The 26,671-nt window shown below is 41.4% G+C and overlaps 1 protein-coding gene and 1 long non-coding RNA gene across 2 annotated transcripts in view; one reads left to right on the top strand and one right to left on the bottom strand.

Moving 5' to 3' along the window:
• The first annotated feature begins 346 nt into the window (after positions 1-346).
• LOC135306809 (uncharacterized) overlaps positions 347-26,671 on the top strand; it is a 32,926-nt gene continuing 6,601 nt past the window's right edge. Inside the window, exons 1-3 of the long non-coding RNA XR_010367578.1 lie at positions 347-1,475; positions 14,906-14,966; positions 25,867-25,950. This is a non-coding gene — a long non-coding RNA (uncharacterized LOC135306809). The remainder of the gene's footprint in view (positions 1,476-14,905; positions 14,967-25,866; positions 25,951-26,671) is intronic.
• Positions 3,430-13,974, bottom strand: TECTB (tectorin beta). Its single transcript, XM_064429586.1, has 10 exons — positions 13,838-13,974; positions 10,826-10,996; positions 9,830-9,918; positions 7,909-8,099; positions 7,368-7,510; positions 7,215-7,287; positions 5,809-5,912; positions 5,646-5,729; positions 5,291-5,453; positions 3,430-3,546 (listed from the first exon to the last, which is right to left on the bottom strand). The coding sequence occupies exons 3-10, from the start codon at positions 9,903-9,905 to the stop codon at positions 3,430-3,432; spliced, it is 951 nt and encodes a 316-aa protein (XP_064285656.1). The 5' UTR covers positions 9,906-9,918; positions 10,826-10,996; positions 13,838-13,974.

Genomic DNA, 26,671 nt, shown 5'->3' with positions numbered 1-26,671 from the left:
GCCACAGGACAGATGTGTGTGCCACAGGACAGATGTGTGTGCCACAGGACAGGAGATGTGCGTGCCACAGGACAGGAGATGTGTGTGCCATGGGACAGGAGATGTGTGTGCCACAGGAGATGTGTGTGCCACGGGACAGGAGATGTGTGTGCCACAGGACAGGAGATGTGTGTGCCACAGGACAGGAGATGTGTGTGCCATGGGACAGGAGATGTGTGTGCCACAGGACAGGAGATGTGTGTGCCACGGGACAGGAGATGTGTGTGCCATGGGACAGGAGATGTGTGTGCCACAGGACAGGAGATGTGTGTGCCGCAGGCTCCATCCCACGGCCGGCGGGAGCAGCCTGGGAATTCACAGGCACGTTCACAGCTGCTGAAATCCTGCACGGTTGGTTCCAAAGCCACACTTCTTGCATAACCAGAAAGGAATTAACCAACTTGCCAAGGAAACTGCATTCAAGGCTTTCTGCACAAAATAACCGCGATAGGAGTGCAGTGACTTGTAAAAGCAAGGCAAAAGAAACAGGCTTTGGAGAAAGACAAGAGCTTGAAGAGGTAAAAGCCGCTTGGCGGTGCTGAGAGGCGGGGTGTCAGCGGGAGGAGAGCAGAGGAGAGGGAGCTAAAGCAGCGAGCGCGGGTCAGAGCCTGCCGGGCGATGCCCGGCTCAGAGCATCCCGGAGCAGCAGCGCGGCGCAGCTCGGCGCGGCTCCGGGGCGCGCTCTGCCGTGCGCGGCGGGGAGCGGCAGCTGGAGCAGCGAAAGGAGCCCCTGGAAACGCTGGAATGTGTTTATTTGACCGCTGGGGCGTAATGGGTGCATGTTCTAGCTCTGCATTATCTTCATTGCAACGAGAGTTTACCAAAAATGAGCTTTATCAGCTGAAAATCCTTCACGGAGTTATTCAGGAGGCTCCCTCTCTACAGACAATAGTAAAAAAATCTGTAATGTGCTTTTGCTTCAGTATGTGCAAACACAGGTACACCCACTGTGTTCATTAGTTGGAAGTGTAACAACTGTAGTCATTCTGCCCTCTTTCACATTTAGGATCCTGGAAGTTTCATGGAAAAGTTCTAAGGATGTTTCTGACACTTTCAAGGGGTTTTTTTCAATATTGTTCTAGTAATTAATGGGAGTAAGGAACCTACTGTTATGTTGGGGAATTGTTCCATGGCCTGATATTTCCTGCTTTTTATAAATCATGATTTCCCTTTCCAGTGCTTTTGTCTTGCTGTTGTTACTAGGTACAGACCTAACACCTGGACCCTGCTGTGTCTGCCACTGGCTATGTCTTCAAGGAAGTGCAAAGCTCATTAGTTTGTTTTCCAACCTCAGATGTGCTCAATATGCTCCCACACCGTGTAAGCATCCAGCACTGAGCCTGTCCAGTCAGCAAGACATCCTACTCCTACAGTGTGCTCTACTTAATCCAACCAATCAATACTGACAACACTGAGAATCAGGAAAGAAATGTCAGGTAATTAACTCTGAGCACCTTCTAATTACTGCTACATGAAAAGCACCCTTTCCTCCCATCCTTGACATGTTAGGTTGGTTTTTGTTTTGTTCCAAGACTTCACAGAACAAGCTGGGACTTTGCAAGGCCAGGCCTGGAGGGGAGTTTGGTACCACACTGAGACTGGCAGAGAAGGGGGACCCTGAAGGTAAATTTGGCACTGAAAAATGCTGAGTTTGCACATCTCTATATTCTATTTAGTAACAAGTCCTATTGCCATCACAGCTTTTTAAAAGGAGGTGTTGACAGAATGCATAACCCAAGAGTTTTCACCAGTTCAAAATGCCAGCAGAGACTTGGGAGAAGCAAATCTGCTTTGGGATTTTCCAGAATTGGAGGCACAAAGCTCATGGAATGTTTTATTTATCCGGTAAAATGGTGCACAAGGATTTTTAGTGGCTTTCCTTTTTCCTGTGTAAAATAAACATCTTTAGTAAAGAAGTCCAGGTCCAAACAGGATCTGGGAAAGTTCTGAAGTAGAGCTGGGCTGCATTTTATAATAAAACAGCAGAAAATCCAATCACGAAAAGTAGGTGGAAGATGACATCTGCAAGAGAAACACAGGCTGTAGGTGAGTACTTCCCTGTCAGCTCCCTTTCACCTTCTCTCCCCACCCCATTCAATAAAACTGCATGGCCTAATGTGGCTCTGTCAACATATCAAATATTAACAAATAGACTTTGAAAGGTGTGTTTCAAAGCCTTTCCAATCAGAAATGCTTTCAGACACCCCTGTTAACCCAGTAAAACATGATTGTTCCTTTTTGGGAAGAGGGTGTGACAATTAGAGAAAGAAGATTGTTCAGTATTGGAAGTAATTGCTATGATTTTATTGTCTGGTGTGAGGGTGTCTGTCTTTTGGTGTCTACCAAAAGGAAAGTATATTACACTGGGAAATAAAATATGCTTTTGAAATGTTCACTCTTCTGTCAAATTTACTGATATTTCGGGTTTTTTATTTGAGCTATGGATTTTATGTTGACAAAGATACTCAAAGTCCATATTTGGGATTGATACTTTCATTGTCATACTTTGCTGTTTACCTGAGAGTGTGTAAAATCTGGATAACCCTTTGCCTGCATAAAAGAGGAAGAAAAAGATTACATCAGGATGATGTTTAAAATAGAGCAAAGTGCACCAGTGTGCTTTGTAAAAGCAAAACAGGAAACATTTGTCACATTTTTAAATTCTGAATATTTCTTCCTCTTGGATTTACTGTTTGAAGTTATAACAGGATCCTCAGTTCTTTTACCTTCTAACATCGATGGGGGTTTACTGGTGCAACATAATGGATTGTAATAATTCTACTGTACCTGTATTTGTAATTTTAAGTTGGCTTTCAGATTGGTGCAGATACAGTTGATAAACAAGTGTAAAGGGCTCTAGTGAAAACATTGTTTGTTCCAAGAACTTGTTTCAAAAAGTGAACCAGCTCAGAGAGAAATCCCTGGTGCCTGCAGGAGGCAGCAGTTGGAGGAGACAGTTGTTCTACAGTGGGAAAGGCTGATGGCAGTGCCATCATGTGTCAGGAGGGATTGGCACAAGTCATCCCTGCAACACATGAAGGTGTTATGGATATGCTGAAGTACAGACCCACAGTGTAAAGAAAAACTTTCCTGCTGCTCCTGACCTCTCTCCCACTCCTGTGCAACCTGTCAGAGCGTGTCTGAGCTGCTGCTGAGGTCACAGGCAGGTGAGCAGAGCTTTCACTGCCAGCTTGGTGTGCCAGTGGTTTGGCCATTGATCATAAATGCCAAAGGGGGGCCTTGACTCACTTGGCAAATGAAGAGAATTTCACTGAGCTCTTCTGCCAGAGTTGGAGGGGACCAACTTCTGTTGGAGACTCCTGACGCCCCGGGGGAATGGGGTCTGACAGAGGGCTTTGTCTCCCTCTGCTTGCTCCTTGGCTGGCAGTTTCATTGCTTCCCAAAGGGAGAAGCACCCCAGGAGCCCAGGCACTTACTGCGCACGGTGATCTCCGCCACCAGAACGCCTCCGGTTTGTTCCGCGCGCTGCTTGCGTTTGTCACAGGTCTCAAGAGAGCAGAGAGAAACCCAGGTATACCAAAACAATTAAAAATTATACAAAAAAACCAAAAACCCAGACACAATTCTTATGTTTCCAACCAAAAAATTACTGCATATTTTCCAGGGCCTTTTTTTTTTTTTTTGCCTGTAATTACTGGGGGTTTTAGTGCAGGAGAGATTTAAAGAGAGTCTTTACAGTTCATTTTCTGAAGATTTTGGTGAGCTGCCTTTCCCACCCTGCCTTAAACAAAACTTCTCTCAAGAAGGGGGGAACTGAGCTCCATCTGTTTAACCCCTGACCTCTGTGAAGGTTTCTGTGGTTGTTTATTGCTGATGATAATTGTTGCCCATTGGGTAGAAACAGGAAGCACCAAATCCTTTCCATATAGATCAGCTCATGTCCAGCACTAATGATGCCTGTCACAGCTGACAAGGTCTGTATTGGTGGCAGTGCTCTGCAGATTAAAGGTCCTTGTGCAGCTCCTGACCTTTGCAGATCCCCAGCTGTGGGCATTTTTATTACAAACTCACAGCATGTAGTAATTCTGGTTATGAGTTTCTTGTAAGCACAGACCACCAGGTTGCTTCAACCTTAATTGCAGGAGTCCACCAGCTGCATTTTTGAGTGGGAACTGGACTCAAGGGATGTTGCTGATCGAGCAATTATCCTGCACTGAAGGGTGAGGTGGGAATTCCACACAGTGCCTGAAAGGATGATGCAGGTGTTTGACAGTACTGCCAGAGGGGCACATATGAAGTAATGGGTTTGTGTTTTCTTTTAACTCTGATCTGGATAAAAAGTTGAAGAAATCTTGAAAAACAAACAGCAAAATCTAAGAGTTTTTTCTGTTGCCTTTGAAACTTAGAATTTCTAACAACGTGTTTTTGTCAAACATGCAAATTTTGCACAAGTCAGTTCCTCCTGCATAGCACTGAAGCTGTATAATACAAAATGCTGCCTTAATTTTCTCCTGGGCTGAGAAAGGGGTTAGAAAGAAAAATTTGGCTCAACAGGAGTGATGCTTTCTCTTCTCCAGCAAGAAACATTTGTTGTTGAAATGACAGTATATTGGCTAAAGAGTATTTTGGGCTTCCATTTCAGGTTAAATAAAATTCTATTTCGTTGCATGAGAGAAAGAATGTTAAAGCTCTGACTTGGTGAAGGGTGGAGAGAGAAGTCTTTAAAGAAAGACATTTTATGGGCACTTGCCCTTGTTAAATTATGTCCCCGTATAGCACCCTCACCATACTGCCATCTAAGGATACAGGAATCCACTTTTCTACCTCATTTCCTGCTCCAGAGACAATTTATGTATTTTGTGCAGAGCAGGATGTCTGCAAGAGTAACAACTTGCTGCAGCATGGCAGAGAGAACTTTCCTTGGGAAGGGGGATAGGGAGCTTTGAGACTCCCACTGTCCCCAGGCTGCTCTTACTACCAAGATACTTGAATGGAAAAAGCTCAACTTTCTCCTTTTTTCCAGGCTTGCGATTAACTGTAGCTGTTTGTCAGACAGGACTGTAGTCTGGGATATCGACAGGAGCTGAGTTTTTCAATGGCTACCTTATTTCTCAATACTTTTAAACAAGTTTCCCAATGTTGCCTGTGGCACGACAGGGGCTCACACGGTGCCCTGCCTCCACCTGCTGAGAGCCCTGGTGCTGGCTCTGCACCTGCAAACACCCGGGGAGGGCTGGCCATCCTCTGTCTGAAGGTGGCACCGTGTGCTTCTGCAGCACGGAGGCCTTACCACGGGGCAGGAGAACTTCTCGCTGTCGCAGACGTGCGTCTCGCAGTGCAGCCAGACCTTGGACAGCTTGGGGATGTTGCGGAAGCGGAAGGCGTTGAACTGGAACGTGGCCCGGTTCGTCTTCCCGTTCTCGTGCACCAGGATGGAGTAGTCCGTGGCACACCTGTGTTGTGTGTGGAGAAGAAGTGTCAGAGCCCCCATGGCTTCAGTGTCCTGAGGTGACAGTTTGATGAAAGCATTTTCCCTGCTGTGGGCCAGCTTTTTCTTTGCCCCCTTATACCCCTCAACCAGCTTTCCAGTCATCCTCAGGGCTGGGCTGAGCAGAGGTGCTCCCCTGGGTCCTACCAGCACCTACCCCTTGGTGATCAGAGGCCAGTGGATCTGGTAGAAATACTCTGAGGAGGGAGTTGCCCAGCAGTTGTTGAGAACAACTTTAAACCTGCGGAGATACAAACCCCAGATTAGCGAGGAATGTCCCAATTGCCAATTTATTATTCATTCCTCCTTCCCTTGCCTACCTGTCACTTAAGCCCTTGGCTTCCACTCCAGCAAATATGTCAGAACCAATTTCTGATGTTTCAACCACAAAGGGGGCTTCTTTTATACTTGAGAACTTGGCATTCTTTGAAAGACAAAGACAAAGCCATCATACATTACTTGTATGCAAAGCAAGGCATGATTCAAATTCAGACACCCCTGGAGAGATTCACCACAAAAATCTGGGTTCTTATAACCGGAAATCTCAAAATTGTACACTGGTAGTAAGATTATTGCAAACCCAAGATGATGTTTAAAAATATTTTAATTAATATTTGGCATATAATGATGATCGGTGACAGAACTTGATGCTGTTTGGCTGTAGCATGTATTGCATGTATTCCCATGCAGCATGGGTGGGAAGCAAGCTTGCTGCTGCTGCTTCTGGTGGTGGGGAAAGCTGGTGGGAGTGAGAATGAAGGTGAGTGTATAGAATGGGAATGGAGTTGGGACATAGCCACATGTTGCAGAAAAGGAATGAAGACAAGCAGAAATCACAAGAAAAAAGTGAGCCTGCTGAACATGGAGCAGTATGGTACTCAGGTGAAAAGTTTTGGTTGCAAATACACTGAAATGTCTACCTTAAATCCCAATGCTTCTTGTTGGGAAAAATGATTACAAAGCTAGCACCAGAACTGTACAAATAATATCAGGTTTAGTCCTAGCATTGGTTTACCTAGTGGTAAATACTCCTTTTACCTGGCCTGTAATTTTAACACAGTAAGTTCCTAGTTGTGCTTTTTCTAGCTGTGCTAAAATAGAAAGGCTGTTTTGGAGCTTTTTTCTGTGCTTTTGTGGAGAAAAGATTCCAGGATTAGGAGCTGGCTGCTCCAGCAGTGCAGTGGAGCTACAGAGAGGAGAGGGATGCTTCAAAGGATCTGCCTGGTATCAAGGGACAAAATTTTGTTGGCAACAAAATTCCAGCATGACCTAAAGACCTGTGGGGTACATTAAATATCTGTCAGGTGAGAGGACCAGGGAGAAAGCTGCAAGAGAAATGCAAGGAGCTTTGCTGTGTCTATAGAGGCCATGCAAGGCCAGGACTATGTGCAGATTCATGCTGCTCTTGCAGTGGGACTACACACAAGTTTTGATTTTTCTTATAAAACCAGCCAGCAGGTTAGAAATGTATCTCTCAGCAGAGAAATCTGTCTGATTTTGAGGGATTAAAAGAACAGTTGGCATGTGTCTGCTTTGTTCACTTTAAGTATATCCCTGTTAATCAGCAGAAAGAACCCCTGCCAATCCCACTGCAATTATCTGTTCCAGGTTAGTAGTGTGCTCTATGACACATAAAAGTCAGGAGCAGCAGCCCTGTTTTTAACAGCTCTTTGGCTGAAGCCTTTGTAAGGTAAAGGTGAAGGTGTGAGTGGCAAAGAGCACTTACAGAGTAGAAGTTGAGGGACAGCTGGCTTTCAAATGAACCAGAGCTCCCGTTCTTCACATGGACAGTGGCCACCCTGGGGACAGGACAGAATTCTGTATCAGTGAGGCATGGTGATGAGGACAGGGTGAGACACACTCCCAGAAGAGGATGTACCTTTGGTCAAAGGCAGCCTGGTTCACCAGGTAGTTGGCATTGTATGTGCAGGTGAATGAGTAATTCACAGGCTGGCTCTTCACAATCACGGAGGAGTCATTGGAGACGATGGAGTTATAGAAGTGATACACAGGATTCTTGAACTGTGAATGGTGAGACAGAGAAATGTGGGCAGTACTGAGTCCTTGAGGCATCAGGAATGTTCTTTAAAACATGAAGAATCTGGTGTGAAAACTGCCTCCCCAAGGAAACATAGATTGGTAGCTCTTTGTATGCTGTGCTGCCTATTCATATGCCTTACTAAACATAAGTTCTGTGTAACACAGGTGCAGGTGAACAGCAGACTAATATCACTAAGCCTGTGAGTATTTTGCCTGGAACTGCAAAGCACAGCTGTGTGATTCTTCCTTCTCCTTGACTCTGCACTTTGTCTCCTTCTTTCATTGGTACCTAAAGCTTACTTCAAGCTGAAGAGGACAGGACTCTCTCAAATGAGCACAGCCATTTCCTGAGTCAGAAATGCTGACCTTCGTAGTCTTACCTCTGACTGGGTGCCACAGTATGATTTGTTTTTAGGTGACAGGTCTGGGATTGTGAATTGGTAATATCCTGAATCGTGGATCCCATTGTAGCAAATGCCTCCAAGTGCCAGCTGGTTAACCTCCCATCCATAAGGACACTCTGGAATTCTGGTAATGATGGTTTTAGGATAGCAGTATACCAGAATTACATCTGGAAGGAAAATGATACACCTAGAGTTATCCAGTGGTAATTTCCTTTCAAAGAGGTGGTCTGCCCACTTACTTTCCATTGGGCTTAACCTTCTGTGAACAGGGGTGTGTGCTGGAAGGTCCCCTAACGAGAGCAGCTTTTGCTACACAAAACAGACCTTTAGGTTGTTCAAATCTGTCCTCTTTGGAAGAGTTTAGCCTTTGCCTTCTAATCAATGCAGAACTTTGTGAAAATTTTTCATCTTTCTGGAATAGCTGGTTGAAAAGCAGAGACACTGGTGAGAAACCTGAAGTAAAAAAGGACTGCACTGAAAATGTCTCATTAACTTATGCTGCAAAGCTGGTTTCTGTAACACCACTGACTCTGTGAAAATAATATTGGTGAGGTTGTTTGGTAGGCTTCGTAGATCTGCAGTGTTTTGCACTGGTGTATAAATCTTGGCTACAATAGAGATATTCTGCCTTTTCTCCTCTTGAACTGGCACTGTAGAGCTGGCACAAACAGAATTTTTCCAATTGTCAAGTCAAAAGCCAAGATCTAAAACTGAACTGAAGAACCTGGCTCTGCTAACAACAATAGGAAATGACCAAACTCCAGCCCTGTTAACAGCAGTGCTGTGTGTTTCCAAACATGCTGATTGCTAATACACACATGAATGCTGAACATCATAACAGACAGACTGATTGCTTCATGATAGAGAATTGGATATTTTTCACAGGCAGAGCTAATTTGAACATCTGATGGAAATTTTAAGGGCAAATATTGACTAACCTGAAAACTGAGGAAGACTTCCAATTACTACAGTGAGAAAAAAAGGCACCCTCTCTGGAATTATCCAGTTCTTTTAAAGCCCTTGCCACTCTCATTTTTTTATGTTAAAGCCTCATTTTGCAGCCTTTCCATGTCTGCTAGGGAATAATCTGGGAAAATCAGCTAGACAACAACCTGATTTTTTTCTGATTAACAAACCTCTAGCACATGCAAGCTGATTCTGCTTGTGTTAATGCTCAGATTTAAAACTGGCAACTTCAGAGCTATGAAAACTCCTGCAGTTAAGAAAAACTGCTTGTGCAAATAGAGGTACTGAAATAAATGGCTAGAGGGCCAAATACTTTAGATATACCATGAAATGACTGACAGTAATCTGACAGCAGTCATGCACTAAAAAGCAAACACTAAATTGAGGCATATTTCAACACATTTCTAGAGCACATTTTGCAATTGTGGTGAAATTTATTTTACAGGTCTGTCTCTAGTTTCTAGGCACTAATCAGTGTGCAATTAGAGCCCTACTTTCAATGAATTTTGTATTTTTCTTGCTTTAGTATAATGGTGTTGTTCAGGAGTTCAGCCCAGCACATTCAATCACCACTGGCAATCTGACTGTAGTCTGTAGGACTAAAGCCCAGTTTGGGCAGCAAAGATCTGCTGCATCTAGCCTGTACTATTACAGAAAATTTCTAATTGGTTTTGTTCCCGTTGCTATTTTATGCATTTGTGACTAACTTTCTTGCACTGTTAACTACATGCCTAATTCTTTGTGGGGTTAGGACTTGAATGGAACATTCTTGAATGTGTTAGCTCAAACAGGTCAACAAAAGAAATCTAAGGATTAGCTTTACAGAATCCACACTTTAACTTTCTGAAGGAAAACCTTTTGATTTTGAATGAAAAAGCCCTTTGGCAGCTTAATTACAGGAGAAGATCTTAGGAGACATAAGTTATTTTACCTGCTTTATTTGGGCTGCAAGGCCCTGCAAGAGCTCGAGCCAAGATGACCAGCAGATAAATAGCAAGAGTCACCATTTCTTACAATGATCTGAGGACACAGGAAATAAAAGTTGAAAATGTCTTTAAAGGTGGAAATAAATACCATGCATTATCTTCAGCAATGTCTACTCCTGAGCTTGTAGTAGCTACTGTTAAAATGTCCCTTTTTGCAGAGAGAAAAAATAACATTACTGATACCCTGTCACCCAATGTAATTGAAACTACAGGGTAAATCTTTCAAAGACCATTGCTATAACTGGGTCACCATTGTGACAATTTTACTATCTCAGTTTAGTGATGGCTTTTAATTATTTCAATTATTCTATTCTATTGCAAAGATTCTAAACCTAAAGTGTTAATATAACCAAATGAAATTGAAAAATGGGATTTGAAAAAAAGAGGGAATAGAAATTACTAGAAGAAATATGACACAACAACATATATAATGTGCTTAAAATTTAGTGCTGAAACTATTCTCTGTGGTGATGGCTATTCTGGTGCATATAAACTTAAGGTAGCTCAGTTTTGGTGAATTATACATTTTTTCCTTTGCTGCTAAATGTTGAATTTCGAGGAAAACATCCATAGAAGTTATTTACATTTACATTTCAGGTCTCTAACCTGAAAGCTGTTTCCCACAGGGGAAAAACATCTACAGCCTGTGGGACTGGGACTGCAGTTCTCATACTTTCCCTTTGAAGACACTTCAATATCAGCCCTCATACACACATCACTAAAGAGACTAAGTCAGAAGTAAGAAATATCATTTATGGGAAAAAAACAACAATCCAATTTAGTAGTTCTAACAAAACTAATCAATTCCAACAGTTTCACTCAGCCTCTATTTAAAAATATATAAATATATATGAGTTTATAAAAGGGTCTTAAAGTACATATCAGTGACAATTCTTTCTAATTATCATCCTATACATTCTACAAGAAATTAAACGTAATACCTACGAAACAGGAAGGAGCTAATTATTTCAGATTTTCATTCCAGTCTTTTTCCAAAAGCAGCGCTGTCAGCTCTTTCCAAGATGTCCTCTTTCAAATGAACCCAGCTGGTGTTATCTTCGCTTTATATAAGCAATCTTGTAAAAGGAGCCCATCTCTGGTTCAATCTCAACCTGCCAGTATTGTCCAGTGTGAGAGGAAAAAAAAAAGAGTTATAGAAAAGCAGTTTTCTTCCCCTAGATAAGTCTGCATTGCTGCTATTTGATTTTTACAAATTTTTCTACAGTGTTTTTTTACAGATCTTGCAAACAAGTGATCAGAAACCTGCTGAAAGTACAATTTTTTTTAAATTTGTGATTTTATTAGGAAAATGTAGAATTTCTGGAGAGATGAAGCTACAACTGCCTGCTAGAATTCCGTGAAAACATATTTATAGGAATTAGTTGCTTGTCTTAAATGGTTTATTGAGAATGTCAAGCTTTTCTGCCATATAAATGAACAAAAGTAATGGCAACAGATCATATATTACTTGTGGTGTTGGTTTTTTTAACTTTTTTTTTTCCTAAAAGCTCACAGGCAGGTAATCTGAGTTTAGGTAGGCTCTTCCATAAGCCTTAACATTATACTACATAATAATAGTATGTAATACTAAATGCACATAAGGCTGTGTAATATTCATTGAATATTAAACTATAGATTGTGTAAAATTTGCCATTGCGCACAAAACTGAAACAAATTTACTCTTTGTATGACCACTGGTGATGAAGGTGCCTGTGAAAGTCTTGGCTGGCTGGTAGGATTTTCTGGTGCCCCATTACATCCTGTTTGTGTCAGCTTGTAGTGAAAGGCCCAGAAAAAGTAGTGTGTGCACTACTGCTATTTTATACAGAATATGGGCTTTAAACAGCCTTGCCATGGGAACTGGCCCAGCCCCAGCTTGGGGCACTGTGTCCCAAAGCCTCCCCAGGCCCGTGTGCTGTTGAACCACTCATGCTCTGATTCTTGAGTCACAGAACACCTGTGGGACCCAGCCCTGTGGGGCTCCTCACAGACGGTCTGGTAGCTCCTCTTGTGCAGAACCCTGTTCCATCCACAGCAGGACTTTGGTGTGGATCTGCCTTCTCTCAAGCAGTTTTTGGCAAATAGGGTGGCACAGTAATAACGCTGTACCAGTTGTCAATAGTCTGGAGTTCTTGTAGGAGAGAGTGCAATGGAAGAGCACAGTGGCCCTGACCTAAACCTGAAATGCTCAACAAGGAGTTTTTAGCTGGCCTGTGAGTGAGATTTATAGGAAAACCTTGAGGACAGCATTCACTACAAGAAGTGTGTCAAGCCAGAAGATCTGAGTAAAGCAGGGTCATGGGTGCACCTGCACTGTGAGGGGGCTGCTCAGTGATGGTCGTGTGCAGGTGAATCTGCAGTGATATGAGAATTAAGTAATCAGGGTGACCTTTTCTGGCAAACTGATCCAAAGCCCTTGAAAAGCCTTTACATGCCAGTGCTTAACTTCAAACATCAAGTCAGAACAATGATTGAAGCTTTGTAAGGAATTGTTCTTACTGTTCTTGTGAGCCTGCAAGCCACCACATTCTGATTTAAATGAGATTACTTAAAGATGAACACATGGATAAAATCCTCTGGCAGGGGTTTGTTATTTTAATTGAATTAAAGAACAATCCACTGAACAAGAACCAAAGCTCATCAATCATTTGGTGTGATCTCTCTAACTAGAGATCATCCCTATCAGAAATCCTAAAGGAAGAAAGACTTAATTCCAGGTGTCTGTTTTATAGCCTCACCCCAAATCCTGCAGGGATTCAGGCCTAATTTTGGTTTTCTAAAGCTAAATCTAAATATACACTGTGTCAACATGCACTATTTTTTGTCTTTCTGTATATGACCGTGTATTTAGTCTGGAAGAAGAAATCAGAGTTTCTGGTGAGACTTTATGATCAAACCTGTTGACAAGAATATACAGCCCAGAAACAAGGGGGGCTTGCAGGAGAAGGCTTGTGACTTTGGGCATGAGAAAGGACTCGTGGTTGTGTGCAAGCTAATTCTTCAAATTCAAAGAATCAGATTCAGTCCTGTGCTTGGACTTGGCCTATCACGCCTGCACCCACAGGGCTGATTTACAGCATAAGATATTTGGCTAACTTTGATTAGGCATAGTGTAAATGCCTTGCTAAAAATTATGTAAGTGATCCACCTCATCATAATATTAACAAAGCTCTTGAAACATAGATTAGCTTTTTACTCATGATTTTTAGCAAATACTCTAATTAAATTATCTTTGCTATAACAGTACAGGTTTCAGTGGAATTACTCCAAAATGGATCTAATCCCATAATTTGTAAGAGAAAATAAATCTCCCACTATCTTCTCAGAGAAAACTTATCTCCATGTACATAATACTCCTTTTAGGCAAAAGGTAGAAAACAGAATGAAAACCATGAAACAAATTTGGCAGTGGTGCCAGCTGGTGTATAGTAGTTTGCATTTGCATGAGAAACAAGCACAAAATGTACCTAAACCAACCAGCATTTGATATCTGCACTGATCAGAGGTGAAGGCTTGGGGAAGGGTTAGGTTTCTCTCAGTAAGTGCACACACAGAGAAAGGAAAGCCATTAACTTGCAAAGCAGACCATTGAGGATTGTTGCCGTTCCCTGAGTGTTTCCAAGACCATTGAATAATCTCAGCAACCTAAGTATTTGTAAAGATTTCAACCAAGAGCAAATGAAGGCCTTATTGTGGCCTACAAGGGCAGCTTATGTCTCCAGCCTTGTTCCTCACATTGTGATGGAAAGCTGTGTGAGTATCAACTGTCTGGCTCTTACATGAAGCAAATGAGGTTCTGCTGTTTGAACCTGCAAGCGATATTGCAACATGCAATTTTCATTGGTTTTGGACAAAACAATAAACCTAAAGAGTCCCTTAGCTATATGGAAGGACTTATGAGATAATGAGGATCTATGGAGACAGGCAGCTGATTCCAGGGGAAGGCAGATCACCTGACACTCAGCTAGAGGCTGCAACATATAAATTAAGGTGCTCCCACACACCAAAACCTGGCAAACTCAGTTTTGTCTGAGATAAGGGGTGTATTTATCCCACAGGCATAGAGACATCCATGCTGGGTCTGGAAGCATAGCAGCTGTATTTATATTTGGCCTGATCTGAGTGAGTGGATCCTCTTGGAAGTGCAGCACTGTGTTGATACAATCAAATTTTCCTGAAGCCTGATTGAGCTGTGCTGTGTATACTTATTCCCTCAAGTCATAAATACCTTAGGGATTTAGGATTGTTTTGCCTTTTACAGTGTAAATACCTTTCCAGTAGTTTATTACTCATGGCACGTGGCTGGTCACTCACTTCAGCACATGACTGAGTCACCATCCCTGCAGGTACATGCAGATGTGGTACTAAAGGACGTGGTTAGTGGTGGTCTTGGAAATTAGGACAGTCGGACTTCAAGATCTTTTTCCAACCTAAATGATTCTACATTTCTTTTCTATGAATGTTTTAGTTTTGTGAGCAGATTGTAGGATAGTGCATGTACGTACAGAGAGCCTGGGACCCACAGATCTCCTGCACCCCAAGTCCCCAGGTGACTGATATTCTTCAGTAACTGCACAAGACCTGTCAGAAGAAGGGGAAGTGAGAGGAAACTGTGATGTTGTGGAAGAGTCACATAAAAACCAGAGATGGATGTTCAGGCCACCAGAAGAGACAGTCTTCTGCTCTTGACTTCCTTGTGCATTAGCTCTCTGTCTGTGTAACTACGCAACACTGATTCATAATTTTTCAGCAATCACCTGAGCTTGGTGAGACAGTGCTGCTGCTGGTACATGCACTCCTGGTGTAAGAGAGGACAGTCACTCAGCTGAAAAAACCTTCATAATTCTGCTGTTCAAGACAGATATTTGCAACAGCAAATCTTGCTGAACACAAAATTGTGGCTGAAGTCAATAATTATATTTCATGTTCATTTGAATGCCTGATTCTATTGCTGTTTAGCTTTGCCAGCATATTTACTGTTCTTTGGATGCTTCTCCAGCAAAATCCTGCCTGTTTTGCAGTTTGCTACTGTTGGAACAGAACATCAGTTTCCAGCTGAGTTTCCTTGAAGCCTTTGTGTGGGTAAGTGCTTTATTTGTTGTAATTTTTTAGGGGATGTCTTGGAGCTAGCTAGTTATGAAGGATAAGACTTGGGAGCTTGATTTAATAAAGCCATGGTGCTTGATTTAATGAATGTATGAGACATGTAAAACAGGTCATGCGAGACCAGAACTGATGACTAACACTGGTCATGTGAGACCTCACTCGTCCTTGGACTGCCTCTTGTTGGAGATGCCTAAACTTGCAATGTACTTAATTAATTTGTCTAAACGAGGCATGTATTGCATTAATAAGTGCTGTAAGGTGGCCAAGATACCTGCACAGATATCTGTAAGGTGCCCAAGATATCCTGTGACACAGGACCTCTGGGACACTTGGGCACTTTTGGAGTGGGAACTGGAAGCCAAGGATAGTCAGGATGTCTCAAATAACACTGGATGTCTGTGTGTGGGCAGCTGAGTGGAGGCCAGCCAGACACACTGCTCTGGTTGGCTTGGCATTCATTTTTGCTTGCCTTGGGAGCCTGAGCAGCCTGGAAAATTAAGCAGCATACATGCCTGAGCCTGCTCCAGCACCCTCCAATTACTCACTGAGTGCCCAAGGACAGCTTCCAGGGAGAAGCTGGAGCACTTCTGGGGAAAGATAGCTTTGATCTCAACAAGCAAGAACTGCATTTGGGTCTCCTGTAATCCTGGGTGAGGGCTCTGACCCCCAATCTGCTCCAGCTGTTCTTTGAAGAGGGTGTGGCTGTGACTGCTGTGCTCCACTGTGCCCAGAGCTGCTGTCCCATCTGGGATCTGTCAGAGCAGAACTGCAGGGATTTTCTGCTGAGAACACAGGGATTAAGTATTTTGTAATGGCTGGTTACTGCTGTGGAATAGCATTCTGTAATCACCTGAATGTGGCCCAAATGGCTTCTGAGGTACATAAGTGCTTTTTTGGATCTCAGTCATGCCGTCCTGTATAACATCTTGTAAACCTTTTAGTTCTTGCTATCTCAACAACAGGTCTTGGTCTCTTGGCAGCGTGGGTGAGGATCTCACCTCAGTGTGGGGGAGGATTTTAAGAGGAAGGTGAGAAAAAAGGAAGAATGGACTCTTTGTGTCATTCATTAGTTTAATCTTCTCGGCTTGGCAGCTGGCTCTGACACAGTGACCATTCTCTTCTTGCTCCAGTAATGCTCTCTTTTCTGAGCATTATTCCACTGGTGCTGGGAAGGGTGCTGAAATATGATGTTTCTCAGTTTGGGTTGGGGTATGTCACCACAACCTTTAAAAGAGTCTGCAGCAGATGTCTGATCTTCTGCCTCATTCCTGGCCGTGTGTGTTGGCCATAAATAATGCTGCTCACCCAGCCTGCATGCTTTGCTACTGAAAACCTGACAAAAATAGGACTGCAGTGCAGTGAAACATAAAAAGTATACTAAAGGCAAATATATCCTCTGGGGTCCCTCAGTGGCAATTCCATTGACTGCTGAGAAACTGATCCTAAATGTATGCTGCTCATTTTAAAAATATGGTTGAGGAAGAAAAAAACAAAACAAAGACAAATGGAAGGGCAAACTGATAAAGAAATTACAGAAGCAGGAGAAATGCTGAATTACATTAAAGGACTTGATAGCTGTGTGGCTTCGAAGTGCCTCATATTCCCAAGCCTGGAAACCTTTCCTCAGATTTGGAATCTTTATTGTCCTGGGAGCCTAGAGTGCTCCTACTCCCTCTTTAACCCCTCTACCCTTACCTTAGCTACAGAGCCCTTCTGCAGCTTCCTTAGTTCTCCATGGTCTGACCCATCTGAATTATAAACCTGCTTTGTGGGATCCAGATAAGAATGCACACATGAAGGACAGGTAAAAATAATGTTCTTGAAATGCTCACCATAAATTCATATCCTTTGAAGAGTTAAGATCCATTTCTTTTCCCTACGAAATAAACTTTCAGTATCTGTAGTGCTGCAGTCTCAAATCAAACACAAACCTTTGCACTTCTACCAGTGGCAGCTGCTGATTAAAATCATAGTTTTGGTTTCCCAAGCTACATAATCCTGCTAGTTCAATCTTAGACCTACTTTTCTCAGCACACTGTATCCATTATACCAGTGTTGTCCTCATTTTTGAAAGTTTGTGATTTTTGGCAGTCTGATAGCATCATCCTTGGAGACAGTCTCTTTTGCTGTGAAAGGGATCTGTTTGTTGTAAAGAGCTGTGTGGCTCTGAGAGCTACATGTATCAAACTTAGCTGCATTAATTAGCTGGTGCTGTGCTTGTAAACTGATCATAATAATGCTTATCACAATCTCAGTACCATTATCTCTGTTTTGCAGATAATGGAACTGAGCCACAGAATGGCAAAGCTCAGTGTAGGGCTTGTGAGCTGCCCATCCTGTTCTTACTTCTCCTTTGCCACTGAAAGAGTAAGCAGCTTGGAGCAGGAAGTGTCCAAGCAAACTCTGGATGGGTTTGTCTGTGAATGAGAAAAGCTTTCTAGGAAGCTGTGGAATGATTGTTTGGAGTGCTAGGCCATGTCTTCTGGAACAGAGGACTCACATGTCAGAGGCTCTTTTGCCACCTAATGTTGTAAACTCCACCTTGCTTGTCAGTTTACCATTTCCACTGGCCTTCATGGCTTTTGGAGAATTATTTGGTGACTTGATTACCAGTTGAGTGTCTCAGTGGATTTGCCTCTTCTGATGCCATAAACAAAGCTTCTCACTTAGTCAAGACACATTCTTTAGCATTCAGCCTCCAAAAAGGTCATTTTCTGAGACTTCCCACAGATAACAGACCAATTTTCAGATCAGTTAAAGGTTATTGTTTTCAAATTGCACCAACACACTATTGATGACATCCACTGAGATGGTTCTTTCCATTCACCATGTTTCATAGTAGCAGAGAAACGTAACAGCTTCATGCAATGGGACGGAGCAGAGAAATTGATCTAAGTTTCAGGCACTCAGTTGGATTTTCATTTTCTTGCTGCATTATGACTCAACCAATACCAAATAAAATTCAGATCTTACTTTTTTAATTGGCTGGATCATTAATTTTAATTATTATTAAAATTTTATATTAATTTTAATTACTTCTTGTAGAATTCACTTAAACGCCAAATGCAAGAGGTGGCTGTGGTACTGCCCATGTACAACGCTTCAGAGATTTTCATGGGCTCCCTCAAATAGTCCCTCTAATAAATCTTTGTGTTTTCTTCTGCTGAGCTGTAGCTGGTGTTGTATTGATCACTCAAAATCAATTCAACCATCCTGGGAAAAAGTACTATTTGCTAGCTTTTAAAATGACAGTTTCTCTCTTCTGCTGTAGCTTCCAGTAATGTAATTGGAAGAAATATTCAGTCTGCAGCAAACCATCATTTCGATCTAAGCTGGCTGGACAGAGCATTGTGGTCATCTAAAATTGTCTGCAATTATGATACCAATGGTATTCATGTAGTATTTCCTACAAGCTATTCCAGAAAGTATGACGCTGTAGTTCCCTTTTATGAAAATCCCTCAGGAACACAATAATGTCATTACCTTCCAAGGGATTCACAGAGTTGTTCTCCTCCATAACCCACTACAGCTCCAAGTACTCAATCCTCCAGGACAGACTGTGCTCAAGGCTCCAGATTGATTATGCTGTTAATGACGCAGGAAGCTCTGCTCTAGTTTGTTTATTCTAAGATTGGCTAAAATTAGAAGTTGACCTTATGTTCCTGAATTAATTTAAATACAAAAATTCAAGTTACTGATTTGGATGATTTCTTTTCTGGAAATATGATCTTGAAAGCCAAAGCTCCTTGAGCTGTGAGTCAGTTATTTAGTGATTTTGAAATGAAAGGTGTCAGGCTGAATTGATATATAGGAGCAATAAACCCTGAGCAAACCTCCAAGGTAATGCATTTACATGTATACTGGGCATCTACAGATATGTGAGATTTTGAAAGATCAAGAAGATGTCAAATCCTTGTTTTAAATGCTTGAAAACTGCTGGATTAATTCAGTAAATAGACAGACCTTGAACTGCTGACTGCTTGGATATACCAAAAGCAAGTGAAGTTGAAGAGTTACTCTTTGCATCTCTGGGTGGTCTTGATATCTTAAAAAAACAAAAAAATAATAAAAAGAGCAGGGAATACTGAATCTCTTACAGCATTAGGTTGGTAAGATACATTATTGATGTTTCAGAAAATGTGTAAGGCTTAAAGTGTTGAACTTGAAATACTGGGAAAGGGTCTGTTTTCACAGCCTTTTTCTTAATATCAGTTTTGGTTTTTCTCAGTGGGCTCCAAAACAAAGTGTACCTAAATCAATAGTCCTGAAAATGTAAGCTGATTTGAGAGTATTCTGATACATCTTCCTGGAAACCCTTCGGGAAAAAATAATGTAGTTGGAATGCCCACTCTCTACATCATTCTGGGGATGGGTATGGTATTATTTTGGCATAGGTGAAATCAGTGAATATGCATATAGAGAAGATATGGCAACAATGGTATTTTCTATGTTTGAAATATCATTCATTTTAGGCCCTCTGAGACCTTCATAAAGATTTTGGTCCAGACACCAACTGGCCAGGAGATGGTGTTAGTGATGTACTATAAACAGACACATGTGGCACAGAAAGGCAAAGTGACTCATGAATCTGGTGAAGACATCTCACCCTCCTCTGAATGGTGCCCCATCTTTTGGATCCTTCCTAGGCCTGTTATGACTATTTTCATTGTCTATAATAATTATTATTTAGTGTAGCTGTTTCAATAAGGCAAGCGAGAAGATTATGAGGGCAAACATAATTTTCTTGTATCTTTGTCAATACATTCATTAACTAATAATGTAGATCATTTATTAACAGATAAGTAAAAATAGATCAAAGCCTACATTATTCAGGAATAGCAGATGTGAATGAAATAAGTTCAGTCATCCAGACTTTTTTAACTTCTCTTCCAAGCCTTAATCTTGTGGCTAGTAACAAGTAGTTTGGAAAGATTTGTTCTCTCTAGGAGAACAAATGCTGTACATTCCTTTCTTTCTGCACTACCTGTCAGGAGCCAACTCAGCTGGGATCCCAAGCCTTTCAGTCAGCTTTGTGAATTCCTATACCAGTTCATTTCTCCATTTCTTCATTTCTCCACTTCTTCACTTCCCCCAGTCTTCATTTTTCTCATGTGGTTGCAGCCCTTATGGCCTGTCCAATACACCACTAAACCCACAATGTCTGAAGGTGTTACTATGTAATGTCACCTTCTGGTATTCTCACTTCCCACCTGCTTCCATGCTTCCTGCCCCAGCACCTCTCTGTGCACTTACCCCTTCCACTGAGCTCAGCAAACACTGCTGCTCCCTCCATCTCCTTCATTCCATGACTTTGCCCATGCTACTTAAATATGCTTGTGTGTGAAATTTTGGTTGTACATCTTTCCTTCTAACTATCCTTTGCTTTGTGCAGACTTTCCATGGTGGTTTCCTGCTGGATTTTCACCTCTGCTCCTCTCACCAGCAGTATGATATCAGCCAGAAATGGCTCTGCAGGCAGGAGCTGGTGTTGGGCAGACAGTGGTGGTCAGCTAACATGATTCCTTGGCAGCAGACTGCTGCTGTGATCTCAGGTTATACATGCATGGGTTTGCACCATTTAAAGCTATTTTAATCATGACTATCCAAAGAGAAGGAAATAAAGACTTGTCTTTCCTGTGTTACTGCACAGTCACTGCCAGCCTGGACCCTTTAGTCTCAGTCTAACCAGGCTCTCTTGGAGGGAAGTGAGGAGGCCAGGTACAGCCTGGCCCCAGGAGCTCAAGCATGAAGAGGGAAACTGTACCTTGATATTTCATTTCTCTGGCTTCCTCAGGGGGTTTCTGAAGATCACTGTGCAAAGGGAACCTGCCCCTGCCTTCCCTGAGGTGTGGACTGCCTTTTCCTCTCATTTTGCACACAGGAGGGGCAGTTCCTCTGGTTCTCTTATCTCTTATTTGCCTGTCCATGCCAAAGTTGGGGGCATCCTGACTAGTGGGCAATGTAGCTCAGGTGAAGGGACAGCCCTGGTATTTGTATCTAAATGCTGTATATAGCCATCTTATCTACAATGGTTATTATCTTTTAGATGTAACATACTGGACAGAGTGTCCTGGATGACTTGGGAAAAGAGCCATTGGGATTAAAGGTCACTGAAATCAATCATGCTGATGATTTATTTAAGTGCTTGACTATTGTGAATTTTCTGCTTGGCAAGTATGCTTTTTGGTTTTTTGGGTTTTTTTTTTAATTTTAAATGATGTGATATTCTCTGCAAGACTTCCTGTTTATGAGCAAATATCTTAAGTCTAAGGAGCTTGGCACCTAAATACCTTTTAAAAATAGATCTAAGAGATTTAGATGATTAACTCATCTCTTTTTAAAAGACGTTAGTTACAAATCTAAATCTAGTTATTTTCAGGATTGCAAAACTGGTGGACTTTTCTCCACTATTATTAGCACTGGAAAAGCTTCTTCCTCTATATTTGCCAAAGACATCTATTGAAATTTGAGTTTCATGCACAAAACCCTTTTAAAAATTAACTCCTATCTTTCACCAAGTACCTTTACCAATGACACTATTTTGTCTGCAGTGACACTACTTTACAACAAGCCTGTTGAGCCCTCCATGTATTCTTCAGATTGGTCTTTGTCCTGCAAGGACAGAAGCCTCCAGCACTACTAAGGGCAGCTTAGAGTTATTGCCCTGGGAATATTGGCAGAGAGGGCCATTTGGAAAAGCAGTGTTCACTCTGAAAAGGGTCTGTTGCCCTTAAATTACTTAAAAATGAGACCTGGTAAGGAGATAATGCTCCATCCATCAGGAAAGTATATCTGTAGGATATATCTATATGTCCATAGAACTCATTATTTCCATTTTTAAACCAAATTCTATAGAGAATTAATGTGGAAATACTGCAGTGCTCTTCAGGATTGAAAGTCTGGTATTTGATCAGTTGTGCCTATTAATCTGAAAGCACTTCTTGTTTGGAAAATTTTTCTCTGTCACAGAATTCTCTGAAGCAGAAGCCTTTTCTCCCAAGAGTAATATAGACTGAAATTTTTACTTAGGAAAACCACACTTATTTAGAGTGTTTCTTTTTAAAGATTGCTCTTTAGGAAATTGAAAATGCCTGAGTGTGTGCATAAAATTGTGTTTGAATACAAAGGACAGGTTAATACAAAGTGAATTCAAAATTGGAAATTTGTGTATGAGAATGTAAAGAAGCAGAAAATAGGCAAATGTAGTCAGGGTACACAAATATATGGAATCCTAAGGAAAACACCAGTAGAATTTGGGAAATATTTAATCAGTGGTTTGACCATACCTTTGGCTCAAGCTTGGTAAATATGTGACTACTCAAGGTAAGGATGCCAGAGCAAGAACATTTTTAACAGGTCACTGACTGTTATTTTAAAAGGACTCCTAGCTTTGTGGCTCTCTTAGATATAACGTTAAGAAATTCCTTGTGTGGAATGGCATCCTGTTCTGTTGAAATATTTTATTATGTTTACCAGGCTGACAAATATTTTTATTGCAATTTAATTTAATACAATTTAATCACTACTAGTAGGATACCCTTCAGGAGCTTACTATCCTCAGTCTTGCTGGAATTCCTGTTGCTGTAGTGATGATGTTTTCCAAACATTGTTTTGGAAAAAGAAATCTAGGGTTGTCATTAATATATAATTATGATAATGAATTACGATAGCTTCAGTTTGCCTTCCTGTAACACTGTGTGCATAGCTACAATAAGATAAGAGCCTTTAGGTAACATTTACATTAATTATATTAATTAGAGAGTTGTTAGGGTAGTATTACTACTTTATAGCCTTTGTGCTGACTGTTTTGATAGTCCATATGCCAGGACACTGCTTCCTCTAATTTTGGTGAATAAGGACTATCACAGTTACCCAGGAAGAGGACTGTGAGTGCACCTGTGGTTGTGCAGCAGAGCACCCTGAGTCCAGTCATCCAAAATGACCAGTTTCAGGGAACAACAGACTTTACTTTCTTCTGCAGACACAATGAATGTGAAATATATTTCTGAGAAACTGGAAGAAATTCAACAAATAAAAAATAATTTGCATGTATTGGCCAGAGACATTAAACTGCATGAGACCCCAAGTAAGACTGTGCTTGTGATTAGCAATCGTAACTTTTCTCATTTTTATTTTTTCCAGTATACCTTTTAGTGCTCATACTTATTGAACTTGAGAGTGTTAACTGCATCCATTTAGACAGAAACAAAAATGAAGAGTTCTCTTATTTTTCTATTATATTGATAAGTTCTTTTTGTCACTGTGATGAAGGATACATATCTACATGCAGAATACATTTTAATTTTGCAAGTCCATTTTTTATTCATTTCCCTCTTATTTGATAGTGTTAAAAAGACTGCAGGACTAGCACCAACATTACAGTAGGTTGAATGGCCTTGCTGGGACTTCAATCACAGATAAAACAGATTCCGTTTCATGAAAGGCCAAGGAAAGGAAATTACAGAGCCTGGTTTAGTGAAGGATTTAAGACTGATACATGTATGTGTGAAGAACTAGGGTGCCAAAGCAAGCTGGAGAATTCTGGAGTGGTCTGATAAGCTCCAAGACAGAACTGAATTCAACAGTTGTGTGCAGATCCTGATAGTTCAAAAATACCATTTTTAAAATGATACAAAATAAGTGTGGTTTCCTTTAACCATTACAGAAGGCTCTGAGAGGCAGAGGTAAAGGAGAAAGGGGCAGGCTGATCAGTCCAGGCACTAATTAGGGCCAAGGTCTCTTTTGGAAGTTAATGAGTTTCTAAATAGCTAACGAGCAGCTGATAGGGATCGGAAGAATACTCAGCCTCTGCATCCTGCTTTTATTTCTGCCCTAAATGAGAGATACCTTTAGGAGATGCAGATAGTGTTTTGTGGTCAAAAGTCTTCTGTAGAAATATTTGCTTCTCAGGTGAAAATCCTTTTATTACACAATGAAAGAGAAAATTTAAATACATTTTTAGTCTCCTGAAATTTGGAATGATTTACATGAGTATTTCTTGAGCCTTACTGCATTGCTCAGAAAGGACTTGAGTGATTTTAACTGTTCTGGTCTCTCTGACCCTGCCTTTGAAAGTGTCTGACATAACTGCTCTTGTTTGCACTTCTCCCTCATCCTTGTATATCAGATAGCTTTTGTCATCTTCCTGATCCTGCCAGGTAGACATTGCACTAACACAGCTTTTGCATAGCACTCATTTGATTTTGAAAAACTTTGAAAGGCAAATGAAATGCAACCAGAGAAGTGAAAGGGAAAAAAGAAACAAGATGGGAAGCCAAGTGAGCACAAAGCAGGGAGGGATCTGCTCTTAGGGCAGACCAGAGAGGGGGTACAGGCACTTCTTCAGTGTGTGCATGGCTGTGCAGACACGTTGTCCTAAGCAGAGCCAGAGGTGCAGCCTGGTGTGTGTGTGTTGAGCTGTGGGTGTGATACACCCTTAGCTAAGTACCCATCTGGGATACAGGAATCAGCCATGCAGAGACAGTGGGGATTTACTCACTCCAGTTCTCATCTTAGAAGGGTCTGGTATTCCTGAACCACTCGCACGGCAAAACTGACTTCAGCAATTTTTCCCCCCACAAGATTCTCTATTACTTATGTCTTAATGGGTATTTAATAGCATGCATGAGTTAAGTAGAATATTCTTTAATCTGCTCTAACATTCCCCTTTATTTTCACCACCTTACCACTTGGTGGATCTGCATCAGGAAAGACCAGTGTGTTTCTTTGCAGTTTGAAAGACTTGTCATTCTTGTGGTGGCTCTTTTCTGAGTCACAGCTTTTCTAACCAATATAGAAGTAACATTAATATAGCAACAAGTAATTAAAAAAACCTGGAATCTATTTGGCTCACACTACAATTGAGTATGATTCCACAGCTGTAATTAACTAGGCAGTGTCTGGAAGTGTGTTGCATCCACTACCTGCTTCCCCTGTGCTAAATTTCTACTCCCTGTGTTGTTCTTACAAAGAGTAATGAGAAGCAAGTCTTGGAACAGAGACAATTCTTGATTGAATGCCACAGAGGCCAGGAATCCTCCTGTGATCTGTTGGAATGTCTTGTGCTGTTCTTGAAACAACCCACAGTGATAGCTTAAGTCTTAGGATCTTAACACTGAGGGCATTCAGCCTTTCCAAAACAAATTGCCTGCTACCTTCTTTTTGGAAAAAATTAAAGTCTCTCCCACCTGTAAAACAGGTAGCTGCCAATTCACCTAAAGGTTATAGTCTGCTTTTATGTGATGACAATTTTTCTTAGATGTAATGGCCTAAAGATATGGTTTTATTTATGGCATGCTCATCCTTCTCTGGTAACTGCTTTTGGTTAATAATCTTTGGCTCAGGACTCTGGTTAGCAGACAATACACCTCACAGCCAACACCTGTACTTATCTGAACAGGATGTAAATGAGTGTATGGACAGAATGTGAACTTCTATATAATTCTATATAACTTCTATATAATAATTAGATTGGCATATGAAAGGGGATTACCAATGAGTCATGTGCTATTTGCAGATTAGTACTATCCAGAACCTTGTGCCAAGGAAACTGACTTATTCTGTTATTACTTTGCTATTCATTACATTGTGCAATACATCTATGGCAAATATAAATACATTCTGCAGTACATGGATAGGAATAATTCTTGTTATGTTCAAGTACATACATGCTAGGTGCTAGCCCTGCACAGGGAATCACATACATTGTGCAGTTTCCTTGGATTTTTCATGTTCTATTTGTAGAGCTTTGATTTTTTTTTTCTTCACTTGGCTGCTTCATTTTTGATCCTAACTTGAAGAAATTACTTGAACAAAATATTTTGGACTTTTTTCTGAAACTCACAGTGCTCACTGAGGGTCTCTCATCTATTTTCAGCCTCTGGGTATCTTTGACAGTTCCAGAAACTTTTGGGAGGACATAATTTCCTCTTGGCTTTCCCATCAAGGTTCTTCAGCTAAGGTATGTTTGTTTGTATTGTTTTTTTGTATTGGTTTTGTTAGGTGGAAGACAGAAAAATTCTGTCATATTATGTAGAACATATTTCTGGTTTTTACAGCTCCTTGTGTTCAGAAGGGAACACAAGAAGTTGGGAACTTTGGGGTAGTACAAAGCCTCTTTCCAGATCTGTGTGTCCAGTTCAGGAAGGACTGGTCCTTTTCCTTGTATCTCTCCTAAGGCTCACTCCTGATTTGTGCAATGGCTTCTATAAAGCAGCTTTCTGATCCAACCGGGGACGGCTCCAATTCCACTCCCACTCTGGTTCCATCAGTCCTGAGGTTGCTGGTGGGATCAGTTATTTAGCAGCAGATTCTGCCAGCTGTGCCCTTGCACTGATGGTGAACTTTGGTTTGTGTTAACTTGGGACAGTCAAAGACATCATTCCATGCAACCCTTTTTTCCCCTACAACCTCTAGAGGTCCTGGGCACAGGCCAGCTGTGTGACCACAGACATGGAATATCATCCTGTGCTTTTGGCTGCCCTTCAGCCTCTGCCTTATATTTTTAGCTTTCAGTCCTCTTACTAGGAGAATTGTCTCTTCTTACAATATTTGTAGCACACTGGGTGGATTAGCAGTTCTGCTGACTTCTCCTCTGGTCTCTAGTAAAAAGCAAATGTTCAAAAATGACTCCTTAATTTTGATTAAGGAAGAATTGTACTTCCTAACACTGCATGAAAAAG

Source organism: Passer domesticus, chromosome 8, assembly GCF_036417665.1.
Source record: "Passer domesticus isolate bPasDom1 chromosome 8, bPasDom1.hap1, whole genome shotgun sequence".
NCBI classification, from domain to species: Eukaryota; Metazoa; Chordata; class Aves; order Passeriformes; family Passeridae; genus Passer; species Passer domesticus.
The sequence above is the reverse complement of the archived record's forward strand: the minus strand, read 5'-3'. Positions and strand labels throughout refer to the sequence as shown.

Bases quoted from the DNA above. Each gene is read 5' to 3' on its own strand.
- TECTB (XM_064429586.1), bottom strand. From the start codon at position 9,905: ATGGTGACTCTTGCTATTTATCTGCTGGTCATCTTGGCTCGAGCTCTT. The intron at 8,100-9,829 runs GTAAAATAACTT...TTTTCCTTCCAG, and splicing joins TTGCAGCCCAAATAAAGCAG to ATGTAATTCTGGTATACTGC. The intron at 5,730-5,808 runs GTAGGCAAGGGA...GTATCTCCGCAG, and splicing joins GCCAAGGGCTTAAGTGACAG to GTTTAAAGTTGTTCTCAACA.